Source organism: Desmodus rotundus, chromosome 5 (genome assembly GCF_022682495.2).
Source record: "Desmodus rotundus isolate HL8 chromosome 5, HLdesRot8A.1, whole genome shotgun sequence".
NCBI classification, from domain to species: Eukaryota; Metazoa; Chordata; class Mammalia; order Chiroptera; family Phyllostomidae; genus Desmodus; species Desmodus rotundus.
In genome coordinates, this window is record NC_071391.1 from 111,149,196 (window position 1) to 111,164,861 (window position 15,666).

Sequence of the window (15,666 nt, forward strand, 5' to 3'; positions counted from 1 at the left end):
TAAAGAGTCCTCCACATTTTTAGAATGGAACGCCATTTACCATGCTCCTCTGCTCTATTCCAGTTATGGATAACTGTGTACCTCTGAGCTAACTTCTCTCTCCAGTCTGCCACCCTATGCTATATGTCTTCACTTCCTGCCTTTAACTATCTCACAGCGTTGCATTTCCAGCAGCACTGAATTTTTCCCTAGAGGGGCTTCCTTTCAGAGATCTAAGGATCCCTCACAATTTTAAGTTGGTGGAAACCCTATAAAAATTATTAGTATTATTGATACTTAAAGGAAAGGCAGGAGACAGAGCCAGATTTCAGGTCTCTTCATTTTTTTCAGGGAATTTGGACTTACATCATGTTTGTTTTATCTCAAACACATTTACTTCTAGAACATGTGTTGGCCTGATTTTCTGGTAAAGGGCCAAATAGTATGAATTCTGGTTTTTATGGCCAGTTGGTGTCTGCCACAACTACTGAGCTTTGCCACTGTAACACAAGAGCTGACAATACAATGGTATTTACATAAATAAGCAGAGGGCCAGACTGGGCCACAGGCAGTAGTTTGCAGGCACCTGTTCTAGCTCGTTCATCAGTGACTAGTAGGCAAGTCATCAGTGACTTTCAGCCCTTGCCCTCCGTCCAAGTCACTGTTGCATCCCTCCTGCAAGTCCCTGGCTCCTCTAAGCTCTACTCACCCACTGCCTCCTTATCCCTGAGCAGCTGCTGGACCCAGCGGCTACCTGCTTAAGAAACAGAGGAGGCTAGAGATGGCCATGAAGAGCACCCAACTGGCTAGCATGACTGGTATTCTTTGACCAAGTTGACTTTTTTCTCTTTTTGTCTCTGCTAGAAAACAGAATATTTGAGTCATCTGTAATAAATTCTTTTTTTCTAGCAGAATCTTTGACACAAGAAATGAAGGTGTAAGGGCAGAAGTGGTTGGCCTTCCCTAAAAGTTCTGTGGATTGGGAAGGTATCTGGCTGGGTTGCCCAGCCTGCTTGATATAGGTGCTCTGACACAGACTGGACTCCTGATATTTTCTTCTAACTTGACAACAGTTTTGAGGGTATGTCCAAAGACTTGTCAGACACACAAAGAATGTGCCCAAAGAGCAACAGGCAAGCTGGTTGCTATGGTAATATACAGACAAAATCACTAGTTGATCAATCACAAGTGATCTCCTTTCAACTAGTTATTATGGCATCTGTGGATACAGCCTCAGGGCCACCTTGATCTAAGCCTACAGATTTCAAAGGAGGGGCTGAGGGAAATCTGATCAGTCAGGCTTGGTTCATTAGTGCGACTGCCTCCTGCCCCTGCAACTCTGCAGCCTCCCTCCTGTGTCCAATTGCCTGGACCTCCCAGCCTGACTTGACTGAAGGTGCTTTTCAGCTTTTCAGTTATCCCCCTTTACAGAGTTGCCACAGTTGACTGCAGCTATTTAAGGCAGATACATTCTCACTGAAGATAAAGGAATCAAATAAAAATATAGATATCCTGCCCCTATCAGTTAACAGGACTGATGTATTTGTGAAAAACTGAGAAACTGGAATGAAAGAGGAGGTGGCTGGGACTGCTTAATCGCCTAAACTTCTGACTTGCACTTGTGGTTGATCGGATGGAAAATCCCCTCTCATCACCAAAGTCCTCAGGACAAATGGTTCTTCTTTAATCCTGAAACCTGGGTCATGATCCATTCAACTGCTGTTCACTGAATATACCAGGTAGGTCTGCCAGAGTCCTGATCTTCATTTAATCAGCTATCCCCCCATCCCACCCCAGCTAAGATGAAAGTCCTTTACTTCTTTCCCCTATGATTAATTAGAAAAATGGTGATCAAAATCTTATTCATGGTTGAGTGCCTTGCATGGGGCTGGACACAGATGAACAGCTTAAGGGGAAAAATGGTGATTATATTAAACAAGAAGCCTAGTATTTATATTATTATTGGAAATTTTAAGAGTCCTTATTAATTTATATTTATCTTACATTTTTCCCATTAACAGAATTCTAATAATAGGTCTAAGCTAAGAGCCAGGTGTATCAAGTTTAACAAAAACAGACATTCAAAGGACAGGCTTCAGGAATCTCAAAATTTGAGCTCTGTATCAGTAAGAAATTTAATCCTACTATTGGAACTTTAAGACTCTACTCTGTTGAAAAAATAAAAAGCGTTTTTGCTAGTCATGCCTCCTCTGAAGAATGGATGATTAAGTGTTAAGGAAAGAATGGACACTGAACAAATGTCAAACAGTGTCAGTGGGCGGCTTTGCTTTTCTGATCTTCACGCGTGACCCAGGAAAAATGGGAGCCATGGGTCAGATGACCCAGAGAGTTGGTTATTTTAGCTGTCACAATGAAAAGAGAGCATCAGCTGCTCAGTTCCTAAGCCCAACCACACGTAGCACTCAGAGCTATGGAAAAGGCAGGCCAAGTGATTGTGAAACGGTGGATGCATATGCAATAATATCACTATTTGTCGGTCTTTGAAACTCGAAATAGAGTTCTTTACTGAAGCTTTTATCTGGGCCTTAAACTTAGGAAAAGTAGGGACAAAATAAAATCATCAGTTTTGCAACATAAATCCAATATCAGTGGTTGATAATTATAAAATCACTGATCTTCACTCAATTTTCTAACTACTAAAATTGTCCAATAATGATACCAGCTGCTGTTGAGTGAAGCTCCCATCTCTAAAACAGAGGCTGATGGAGGGAGTCTTAAAGATGCTGAATTAAAGAACTTTTGCCCTGGGAAAAGACCTTAGAGGTCCCTTTTACATCTAAGAGCCTATGAATCCAAGGCTACTAAATCCATATCTTCTTTTTCAAAGGTAGTTGAGAAATAAGCCCAGAAGAAATTACTTCATCCCTTTCCTATCTCTCCTTTTACCTAACTCCACAACCACCCGATTTTTAAGGTGACTGAAAATCTTTAAACCATATAATCATCATTCAGCTTTTAAAATAAGAATTTAAAGGGACTGTATCCTTCTTCCTGAAGTTAAAGATGCATATGATATTTCTCTCATTGGGGGGACATTCTTTGTCTAGACAATTAGATTCATCACTGTTTTTTTTTTTTTTTTGCTCTGTAAATGAAGAAAATTTTCCATGCTCTAGACCGACAAAAATATCTGCTATGGGTTGTTTCTTGAAATGTGGCACCATATGTGCATCAGTAAACATTATGTGTAGAGTAAATTAAACCAAGCCTTATAATTAGGCAGAAAGAAAATTACTGTAGACCTGAAAGAGTAAATCAGTGGTATTAAAATGCTCTCCATTTTCTCTGAAGCACTTCAGACTGCCATTAAAAGCCCACGTCACTGTAATAAACACCAAGAAGGAACACATTTGGAGTAAGACAACCTAAGAGACACCACAATTCAAATTGGTCTTCAAATCTGGAATCCAAGGTGCCATCTCATAAAGTTTAAAAGTCAACCCCTTTGTCACTAATATAGGGTACAAAAAAGAAAACAAACTGACATTAAGACTTTCTAGAGTAGCTTTCTCATACAGCAGGTGTGGTAAACATTTGCAGTGGAGCCAAAACTAAGGAAAGATTTACCCATCATAAACAAAATCACAACACTGTAAATAAAGATGCGATCAGTATTACTATTTTTTTTTTTTATTTTTGCTTCAGGCTTCGAAGATGGCTGGCTCAGCACAGCCCTGTTACTGAGTTAGTCTTTATTTCCAATGTTGATCATTTGCTCACGAATAAATTTTGGTTTTCTAAAACACTGCATGAAAATATTATTTATCTTGATTACTGAGTATTTTGGAGCTCCCTAAAATGTTGTGCCCAAGGCCAGCGCCACACACTCCTCACTCTCATTTGTGCCCTGCCCCAGAAAGCACAGATCTTGCCAAGCAAGCCTTTCAACATGGCACATGAGCAATCAGAACCTCCATTTCTCAGCTTGGCCCATGAGGAGCGTCGATTCTCCTGCCCTTGAAATAGGTGTTTTATCTGTGAAGTGATGAGGTCTAGGAGAGGCTGAATGGATTGGAGAGTAGTTGGAGATCTTCACAGATTCTCAAATATATCCCCCAACAATAGCAATGAAGTCTGAAATCCCCACTCTCAGAAATAAAGGCAGTTGAATTCAACCTGCTAGCACATCACAAATTCTTTGGAAGCTTATTATGATATAGAGTTTAAGGTCCTATAATATGCATATGAAATCAGAATCTCCCAGGATAAAGCAATATGTCTGCATTGCAGCAAGTTCTTGAGCTGAATTTTTAAAGCCAGCCCAGCTTTAGGGAACTTCTGGGTTAAGGAATGGAAGCTCTCTCTTAAAATGGAAATGTTATTGAACAGAACAGCAAGTGGGGTCCTGCTGCCTGCCGCCACCCTCTAGGCAAAATTCCGGAGGCAAAGGTTTAGTGATAAAGGAAAGGAGTCTTTATTCAATAGCTACACAATTTTGGAATAATAGCTTTCCACATGCATTAGTCACAGAAGCCTATCAAGTTGGGTTAAACCCTCTAACTCTTTAATTACAGCTTTAATCACTTAAACCCATAACACCTAAGTTCTGTCATTCACCCTGTTAGTTTTTATCTTCTTTCTTTTTAAAAAGATTTTATTTATTTGTTTTTAGAAAGAGGGGGAGGGAGGAAGAAAGAGAGAGAAACATCAATGCATGAGAGATGTTGCCTCTCACATGTCCCCATCTAGGGACCTGGTCTTTAACCCAAACATGGGCCCTGACCAGTACTCAAACCTGTGACCTTTGCTGAGTAGTCTGGCGCTCATTCCACTGAGCCACACCAGCTAGGGCTAATGAGCTTATTTCTATAAGGTTAGTTTACAAACTAAAACACCATAGAGATGCAAAAGCAATGCAATTTTGGAAGAATGGCAGGCTTCTGCCTCAGGGTTTGTCCCCTGTAGAATACCTAAAGAAAAACAACCCAGCCACCTTCTGTCAGGCCAGCCCAATCCTAGGCTGCACCTGGAGTTTTCTCCCATCCAAAATACCACCCATTGGGAAACACAGGCAGCTGCAGCACAATCGTCAATTATCCAGGCATTCTCCAGGAAGAGGGCCTGAGAGCCAGTCTCTGCCCTCTTTTTATTTTAAATCTTCTGGCTCATAATCCCTTGAACTCTGGAGGCAGTCAGCTGTCTCAGCCAATCCTATCCTAGACTGTTTACCATTGCCTCAGGCAACCTCCTCCTGCAGCCTCTTCCTACTCCTCCCCAGTGATCTGATCAGTTCTCTCTGTATCAGAAACAGCCACTATGATCAGAATATAAATAGACAGTTTAAGTTAACAAATCTAGTTCTGACAACAATGGAACCAGGAACATGAGAGTTGTAAATGGCAGGAAGTTGATGATTAAAATATTTTTTGGTAGGATAGCTACATACAGGATATTTTTCATTCTTTCAATGCCTGTGTGGTGCAGGCTTACTTGGCCACTAGGATATACCCCACAGAAAAAAGAATAATGGGACATAAGCCTATGTAAAAACATATCAACAACTTAAAAACTTAAACGCTCTGCAAAAAGTATCATAAAAGTATTTTAAAATGCTTTCTGAGCCTACTGGATAAACCTATTTACAGAAATTGGATAAAGTTCTGATGATATGGTGACATTTAAGCTAAGCCTTGTAGAAAAAATTTTAAATTTTTCTGAAAGGGAAAAAAAGTGTGGGGGTGTCAGGGAAGGGGTGTTCCAAGTAGAAGCAACAGCAAGTGCAAAGGCACGAGGATGTGTGAATAGTGACTAATAGACAGCTGGAGCCACAGTGAGGCTGGGGGCAGGAACTGGTTATGAGGCTGTGACCATTATTTTGTAAAAATGAATTAAACAGTACCACTAGGAGTGGAGAAGAAGAAAGGGACTTGAAATGCATTTAGGAGGTAAATCAAATAGACTGAATGGCTTATGGGGATGTAAAGAATGAAAATGGGAAGAGTTGCATGGGACTGTAATCTTCTTAGAAGGTTAATCAGAGTGGAAAGCACACAGTTATGTAGGGTGGGGGTGAGATGAGAGTTTGGCTTTAAGTTACCCCAGAGCCCTGGCTGGTGTGGCTCAGTGGATGGAGCGCTGGCCTGTGAACCAAACCAAAAGGTTCACTGGTTTGATTCCTGGGCCCATGCCTGGGTTGCAGGCCAGGTCCTTAGTTTTGGGTGCCTGAGAGGCAACTGATGGATATTCCTCTCCCTCTCTTTCTCCCTCCCTTCCTCTCTCTCTGAAAATAAATAAATAAAATACTTTTTTAAAAAAAGTGATCCTGGAAATTCATTCAGCCAGGAAGGAAGACTAAGTAAGATTAGTCAAGGGCATATAAAGTAAATAGATGGATACTATAACTAACATCACCTTCTTCACAACATTTTACCCAAGCAGAGAGCAATGTTGAATTCCCTCAGCCATCATCAGTGATGTCCAAAGAGTCAGAAAGGTACAAAGTGATGAGATCTTAGAGCAATAACCTGTAAGAAGATTCACTTTCTAAATTTCAGATCCATCCAGTCTCCTTGGGTAATAGGGAGATAAAGAAATATCAGCTATCCTGGTGGCAATTTCCCCTGGAAACACTGATCCCTGAAGCCTTTTCAGGTAATAAAAGGTAACCTGAGCCTGGGCTGGGTCAGATGGGACAGATACATCCGTGGCTACAATGATCCACTGAGTAGGTTCAGTCAGAGTTAGTGGGGGGAGCTGTTGTCATCAGCTCTAGAAACAGCTTAATTCAGGCCATAGTGGCAAACTTTGACACATTTTAAATTATCTCCAGTGACAGTTTTGGATATGAAATCGCAACCTCAACAGGGCTTCCAACAATGAATATGGGCCAACCTCACTTAAGCAGGATGACTGTCTAAAATGAATGTTCTGGTAAGCTCCAAGGGAATACTTACAAAAAAAAAAAAACTTGTTATTTAAAATAATTATCATTGAAAATATAAGGCTGGAAAATATGGAAATTTTTTTAAATTTTATAATCCTAGGATCGTCCATTGTCAGGATCAAGATTCTTAATGGCCTAAAACAGAAGGTGTCAGAGATTGAACCAAGTGCAGACATTCTCTTGAATGTGATTTAAGACTCAGCCATTGCTATTTATCCTTCCCCTTCCTATCTTTGACTTCTGGAGCCTGGAGAAATTAGCAGAATCAGTAGCTGAAGTTGCCACTTAATTGCGCATTTTTCTATTCATACATATGTTATAGATCCCTCTGCTCAAAATAGTATGTTATTTGATTAATCAATATTGATCAAGCTACTGGACTCTTTCCAAAACCTAGACTTGCTAGGGAGAGAGAGGTCAAGCCTGGTGTCCTCCACAAGCTTGTGCTCATATGTGAATGATCCACCATATGCTGGCTTATCAGAATAAATTAAACCACTTCAACGCTTTAACAGCGTCTTCACAAGGGAAGAGCTTGCCTATAGTGATGTTTTAAGGACTGTTTCCAGCTGATGAAATCATGTGCCTTGAAGCTGACCTACTGAGTGTTTTCCAAGTGATAAATGAATATGTGGTAGTCTGACAATTAGGGGTATGGTACCAGGATTTTCCTAAAGTGGAGGTAGCCTGAATATATGACCTGTGATCAAGGGTCATGTTCAAGGGATGGCCCTTCCAGTGCCCTTGAGTCCTCTACCTGTGCCCTTTTCATCCCAGCCTTGTTGATTCTGATCTTTGGTGTTTCTGATGCTATTTTTCTTCAGCTTCCTTTGAGTCGCTGATGTTCTGGTTTAAATCCCAATTGCTCTGTGATCACTTTCTGGTCTCCATACTTCCAGTCAGCATGACATTCTGACCTAGAGATGAAGCTCCAGGGATGATTAGCTCTGACATAGGTTTTCAGTGTGAAGAAAACAAAACTTAACATTTGGATTAAAAAAAACATTTTATTTTATAATTTTTTGTAGCCATATAGATAGCCTTATGTATTTATGAGGAAAAAGTCCAGAGATAAATTATTTGAAAATGTTTTTTTTACAATGAATCTAAAAATAATTGGCCCCATCAGGAGCAGATGCAAGGAAAGGAACTGAATGCCTCAAAATTCCTTTTTTCTGTAAATGTTTTGGAAAGACCATAATTCATGCTTTGAGAAGATAGCTACCTAAACATAATAGCGCTTTTTAAAAAGAGGACCCAATGAACCGAGACAGCTGGAGAACTGAAAGATGATACATTATCACAAACAAGAACCATATATTTCACCACAGATTTTTTTGTCCTGTCTGCAGTGTGCACCTGTCACCTGTCCCAAACCCTGAAGCAGTAAAGGTACTGTTGAAAACCACAGAGCACCCTGCGTGATCTTCCAGCGTAGATTAGTATATGGGTGGCCCAACTGCACATGCCTGTTCTGTGGAGAAGCAGGAGAGGGAAGGTCATGAGCAAGGTCCCTACAGCCGGACTGCCAGACTGGAACCTCAACACATCCACGCTCTATGTGGTCATGGGTGCACTGCTTCATTTCACGTCCTCATCTGTAAAATGATCATAGTGACAACACTTTCTATGTCACAGGGTTGGTATGAGGATTAAATGTGGTCCATTCATGGAGAGAACTTAGCACAGGACGTGGCACATCATAAAGACTCAATACAGGTCAGCCATAATTGGGTTTACATTTTGCGGGCAGTGATTTTACAAGCTCTGGCTGATGAATGCCTGCCTTTGGCTATTGTTCTTACTTAAGGAATTGGCTCACAAAAGGGGGCAGCTGCAGAAGCTTCTCAGCTATAATTATTTCTTCTTAATCTCTGAAGATTTTTTTATAGTCCTATCTGGAGCCATGGTCTTGATAAATAGACCTTTAAGGATACCATCCAGTGACATGTTTTGCTTATTTGTTTTCAATCATTTGTTATATAGTGCAGTCTATTAAGCACTCATCCCAATGTAAAAGCCTTCTATACATGGTTTTTGTTGTTGTCTGTTGAAAATATTTTGATCGTAACAGCAAAATTGACATTTTATCAAGTTGACACTTATTAAAGCTTATTGTTGGAATTAGTGTGATGTCTATTAAGGATGAAGGGATAAAAAGTAGGCCCTTTATTGGGTAGGGGAATGAGAAAGTTGCTAAGTTTAGCAACACCCTAACATGTTATAATTAGCATTAATTACCTTTTCTTAGGAAAATATTTGGGTCCTGATTTGCTTATCAACTTGGAGAAAAAGACTCCTAAAAGGACCAAAATAATACCTGAGACAAACCAGCATCTCTGTAAGTTTAGTGAAAATTAGGACACTGTGCCTAGAACAGTCCACAGGTGGCACATAGAAGGAGGACCACGGGGAACAGCCTGCAGGAACCGACGGGGTCCTCTCTAAGGGATGAATAGACCATGTGGGCTACCAGATCCCCAGGGAGGGAGTCAGCCAAAAGCTTTTATTTTTATAATGATCTGATTCTAGAATCACAGCAGTGACAATAGCTCAGACATGGGGCACACTGTGCCCACAGCTTTAAAATTACAACATAATCCTTAAAGCTAGCAGTTATATTCCCCTAAGTCCATTTTCCAAAAAAAGAAACCTCCTAAGAGGATTCTGCTCTACCACCAACCACTCTCATGGGTTTAATTGGCAAGATTGACCAATGCCAATCAATTTTAAATAACACCCTTGGGTTCCTGTGACCTTTTTCACAATTTATGACCCTCCCCCACAGTCCGTTGGGATATACTGCCTGAAGAAAGGGATTCTACTTAATTAAACATTCTGCTTAAATAGATATCCTTTTTACTCAATTACTCTTGATTTTTTAAAAATGATATGGGTAATAGGAATTGGAAGTCCACTTTTTTCATTAGGGATGTCCAAGATCATGATCATATTGACTTTCTTTCTTTTAAATTTGGTAACTAGAACTTTGCAGAATTCTAGGGCCACCCTTTTGAATGGCTCTGCCCAACTTTAGGGCTATGAGAAAAAGGCAGGAAATGAAAAGAGTGGGAACTTATGAAAGTCACCAGGGATTTTTTTTCTTTGATTTCAGCTTCCCCCACCCCCATGTGATTTGATTGCTCTAAACGTTGTATAAAGGAATACACGAGTACATGAAAGTAGAAATGGATAACTGAGGGTTCTCATTTGGACTCTCTTTTAACAAAGGCTGTCTGTGATTGAAAAGCCAGAGAGTCTTTCAGCAATAAGGAAACATTCATTCAAACCAGTAGCATTCATTGGGCCGTACTACATAATTGCTATTACTCACTGAGGTAAATCCTTGTTAATCCAATTAACTGGCTACCCAAATCTAAGATGAAGATTGATCTGAGCCTTGAATGTTCAGTCTGCATAAGTGCTAGGTAGCTTCTGTACACTTAGATCAGAGAAGCTTTTGTACCGCTACAGGTGTACATGGAGAAACAGAAGAAATGGGAAGAAAGACAAAAATATTCCAACATATGGATAGGGATGGAAATGACAGATGGGAACCATCCCTATTCTAGAAAAGCAGATTGGGGAAAATAAAGATATCTGAACCACATTCAGGGATATGGTATGAAATTATACCATCATTGTTAGATCTTAATATCATAAAACAATTCTCTTTTTACCCTTATTCCTCTTAATCTTTGGGAAAGGAAGGCAGAAAAACAATACCTTATACATGGAATGATTTCAGGTGATGGCATACTCCTTCCACTGTCATCCTAAAAGAAGCTCTCCCAGGAGTGTGTCACTCAAGCATTTAAAATTATGTCACAAATTCAACCATCAAATTTCACCAATCCTCAAGTAAAAAGAGTTAACCCTTTTCTGAGAATTGTCACACCAGAGTAAAAATTACTTTATCCATTCCTTCCCAATAAGACAATAATTTTCAATGGTAGGTCTGTTAGTGCAGGAAGCTGAGGGTACTGGATCCTGAATATAAAAGAGGGGTCCCTACTAAGACCACAAGATTAATGAGGTAAAAGACTCAGCTCATAAGTGTTGCATGGTTGACAATCAAGCCAAAGGCAAGCTCTAGACAAATTGCTTGATGCCTTCCCAGTGCTTTTAAAATCTGTGAGTACCAGGCATTAGGACCTCTGGCATAAACAATAATGGAGGATTTCCTTTGGACTCATTCATTTTTATGCAGCTCAAAGATAGCTTGCCGATCTAGTTTGGCTCCCTACTTTTATAAATAAGAAAAGGAAACCAAGCAGTGAAGGATCCTCAGTTGCACAACCAGTTTAGTGGCAGAATTAGAAGTAAAGCCCTTCCACATACCTGATCTAATGTTTTCTATTAACCACAGTTCCAATTCCTACTACCCATATCACTTCATATCAGATGAGGAATTTTTATGGAGAGATGGTCTAAGAGGACGAGGAGAGGCAGACCTGGCCGTATATCTATTTGACCTTATTTACAAATGCCTAAAAACACAATATTGTATTCTTCCTTACTTCAAGGTTTTGAAATAAGAAGGAAATGCTTTTCCCAAGAGGGCTTGTCAAACTGAACTTTTCTTATCCCAGAACTGATTTTGATATCTTCTAGAAGGCATCATTTCAAGTGTGTGATATCCCAGAGAGTGCAGAAGCTACCCAGCAGTAATTAGAAGTGGTGTCTTCCTCCCATTGCATCCATTTCTCAAATATTCCTTGGCCATTCTTGCCCAGGCACATTACTAATCTGGTCTGTACTTGACAGTGCAGGAGGAAGTGTTAGATTCAGCCCTGCCAGTCCAGCCTTTCCAGCTGCAGCAAGTACAGCAGGTGCTGCTGGAGGGCAGAGCTTGGTTCCAGCCCACTAACACAATCAGCACTTAATGAATGGGATGGATATATGCAAAAGCTACCAGTAGGAGACAGGATGCCTCTCAGGCAGAAATCAGGAAGGGATTTTTCTGATAACAATGGATGGTATTATATCTTCTAAAGAAAGAACACTACCAAAGAAAGTGAAACTCACCATGGAAACATATTGTAAGGAGTACAGGACAAAATATACCAGTATTCATATAGCACTTTTAAGATGAAAAGAAGCCCTGGTCAGAGATCCCCCATCAAAAAAAAAAAAAAAGGACCTATCACACTAATGATTCCATGAACTGTTTAAATCATCCAACCCGGACATTCCTTGCTATGGTTCCCTGCTTCCCAAACAACTATCTGACATAGATTTATGTCCCAAGGGAACACACTGGGTCAGAGACCTTAATTAGTCCATCAGATTAAGAGTTGTATTTCTCATTAACTATTAGCCTTCATGTTTATTCATTGAATGTCTTTTAAGTTTAAGTAAGAAAGAGCAGAAATCAGAGATCAGTTCTTTGCAAATCTGGGTCTGAAAAAAACTGAAAACCAAATGCAGAAGTTAGTGAATTCATCAGGTCTCTTTCTACCTGAGCAGACTGGGTCTGGGCAGTGAACAGGCTACCTGCTCAGAGGTGGTTTTCATCATCACACCCCTTGCAGTTGTCACATCTGTCTGCTCAGCAGACTACATTTTTGATCAAATGCTTCTGTGTATTTGTAGACATTATAAAGAATAGCAACCTGAAGTCAGCTCTAAGAAGGCAGCCTGAAAAAACATTCTTGGAAAGCACCACTAAATACTATGCATTAAAAACAAACAAACAAAGGAATGAACAAATAAATATAGTACCTGTCTTCTTAGATCTCTCGTTTTCTTGGTCATCTTATCAATCGCAATGTTTAGAGGATCTCCTTTTTCCTTCCTTCCAGTCTATAAAAAAAAGAAAAAGAATTTCTGATTTAGAAAATTCGATATTAGTGACAGTTAAGTTTAAAAAAATATCAGAAACACACTTGAGTTGCAGAGTCCAAGCAGTATTTTAAAAGATTCTTTACAATATCCAGCTAATATGATTTGGTCTCTAAACTTGGTTTCTCTGAAATAAAAATTAATATTGATGAAAATCAATATATTCTCAGGACAGTTACACATATGTTCTCATTCAACTCCATGCGAACCTGTTTTCTTCTGCAGACATTTAGTGATTAAGTAAACACAACAAAGATGTTTTGCTTTTGCTTTAAAATACTAATGTTTTGTGCTTCTCTATTATGTAAGCACACATCTTCTAAATAGAAGATAAGATTGAGATGGTAAGAACTAAAATAGAAAAAAATTAAGGTAATTGACTACAATTCAGAATTTTATACCAATGTACCATAGGCCATATGTAAATTGTGTAACAAAATCAAAACAGATGATTTAATGGAAAATACAGCATTTCTAATCTCTGTTCTGTCATGCAGTGGAATGCTAACCTTGACAATAAGGAACCTACCCTTTGAGGTCAGGAGGAAGCTTCCCTTATGATTTCAACAGGCAGAGGTAAAGTCCCCCCTACCACACCCCCCCAAAAAAAAATCATCCTGGTAAGTTATTCATTTGGAAGTTTGAAGTTTCACTAAATAGTTTCTTTTTCTTTTTCTTTTTTTCATGGCTAGAGTAAAACAATTAAAACCAAACAAAAATAGAAATCTCCATTATCTTTTTAAAATGACAACAAATCCCCAAGGATAAAAAGTTCCAAGTATCTTTACAAATGGTATTATCTTCCTTTTAAGAGAAAAAATGTTTGCAAAAGTTTTGTCAAACTTGGTAAATTATCTAAACTTCAGTCAAAGACCATACAGATGTATTTAAGCACCGTCCTACTGGCAGTTGTCCTCATTCTCTGGCCGCCCTAAGTCTCTGAAATTCAGAGGGTCCCTGCAGTAATTTGTGTATGTGATGAAATGGGCTCCCAGGTCACAAATTGTGCCTAATGTGCTAATGTGTTTTGGGTATCCACAGATACACCATCCAACAGATGTTTAAATGTTCTCTTCCTGTGAAAATCCAGGACACATCCCACGGATGATGTATACACACCCATCAGATCTACATAGAGCTAGATCTAAAGCAGTCACTCTTTTCTGCAACGTGATTAATTAACCATTTTTTCAGAACAAATGTCTACTATGTAATCATACAGAGTTTTTATTAAAAAGCCAAAACATGTGTGTATGTTTTGAATCACTTAAGATCCTACAAATTCCCATCATCCTTTTCTAATTCTTACACTTGTAGTTATAAGAAGAAAGAGCTTAAAATAAAGTGGCTAACATTTTATACTTTTGAAATATCAGCACACAAATAGCTCCAAGAAAACAAAAATATATGGAGAAGAACAGTGTGCTTCTTATTTTTTCAGTTTGTTTTTATTGTTGACACTATTACAGATGTCTCCCATCCCCCGCCTTGCGCAACCCCACCCAGCCCCACACCCCCTTGCTCTGGCCATCACCACCCTGTTGTCTGTGGCTGTGGGTTATGCATATTTGTTCTCTGGCCAATTCCCTCACCTTCTTTCATCCAGTCGTCCCCTGCCCTTCCCCTCTGAGAGCTGACAAACAATGTGCTTCTTTATCTTTTGAGGAAAACTGGTTACATAGCAAGTGTGACCTCAGTGCCCTGTCTCTTCATGTTCAGGTACACCCCAGTGGGGCACCTGTTTCTTTTCCCTTTGGTTTCCTCCTTGCACATGGGACTCACATCTGCCATCAAAGTACAGGGCGCTTTTGGGTAGATCTGGACCATGATCATCTGAAAACCACAGATTCCTATGCCCTTGCCATTTGAACAGTGATAAAAACTTACTTTGAAAAAGCAGTAACTACAAATTGGGTTTATTTATTTATTAAAAAAATTATTTTATTGATTTCAGGAAAAAATAGGTAGAGTTTAAATCCTGAATGAGATTTAAATGGGAAAGAAGGAGATCCTTGGAAGGAGGGTGGGTTGGCACAAAGAAAAGCATCAAGAGAAGAAAGAAAAATGTGGGTTCTAGGAGGACAGGGAGCGGAATGGGCCAGCGTTTTCTCCAGGAAGCAAAGGGATCGGTTTGACTAGTTGTCAAGACAAGTTACTTTTACAAGAACTTGTTTATAGTGTGATTTCCAACTATACTGTGATCTGTCAGCTCAGAGGATGTCTGGTGACATTAGCATGCCACGCCACTGTGTTGTCAGGATGCTGTTTGTGTCGTATTTGCAACCCTGGGTTTCTCCAGCTTCCAAGTCTGTGGCTGAAGGCAATTTTAAAAGAAATGTAGATAACTTGGATGCAATATTTTATCTCCCTGTTTAGAAAAACTGGGAAATGGTAAAGCACAGAATAGAATTTAGGAAATTTGTGGCACTAGTTGAAGTCATGAATTCACTGTCCCTTTGTCAGCTCTGGTTTCTTTAAATAAGGTATGTGTGCAGGAATAATGGTAGGAACTCCCTAAAGCTTAGACTTACATAGTCTAATGGGGACCAGCAAGCCATCACTCCATATTTTCCTATGGCTTGTTTTGTCCACATGTGAAAATGCTTTTAAATTATCAGCTTACATTAGACAGAAAGCCAATCACTGAGTGAGAGAAAAAAAGAAGGAAGTCTTGCCTCCTAGTGTCAGCCTCCATTATTAGGCTCCATGATCTTGGACTGATAATTTGCCGTTTTTTATGTCTGAGTTTTCTCATAAGCACTGTGGGTAGTGTAATGTATGCCCTGTCTTCTGCACTGGGCTAGCAGGCCAATCAATCATGATGTCAATGTGCTGGAAACGACAAAAGGCACTAACAGTATTCGGGGTAATTAGGAAAGTATGTCTGCCGTGGAAAAGAAAAAGGAAACAATTGATTTGGAACCTACATGGAAACTATT

At 39.6% G+C, this 15,666-nt stretch overlaps 1 protein-coding gene across 4 annotated transcripts in view; it reads right to left on the reverse strand.

Annotated features, from left to right (window-relative positions):
• CTNNA2 (catenin alpha 2) overlaps nucleotides 1–15,666 on the reverse strand; it is a 1,072,448-nt gene that overhangs the window by 248,287 nt on the left and 808,495 nt on the right. For all 4 annotated transcript variants that reach the window (XM_053924989.1, XM_053924987.1, XM_053924988.2 and 1 more), the window contains one exon: nucleotides 12,608–12,688. In XM_053924989.1, coding sequence (XP_053780964.1) covers nucleotides 12,608–12,688 — 81 coding nt within the window. The remainder of the gene's footprint in view (nucleotides 1–12,607; nucleotides 12,689–15,666) is intronic.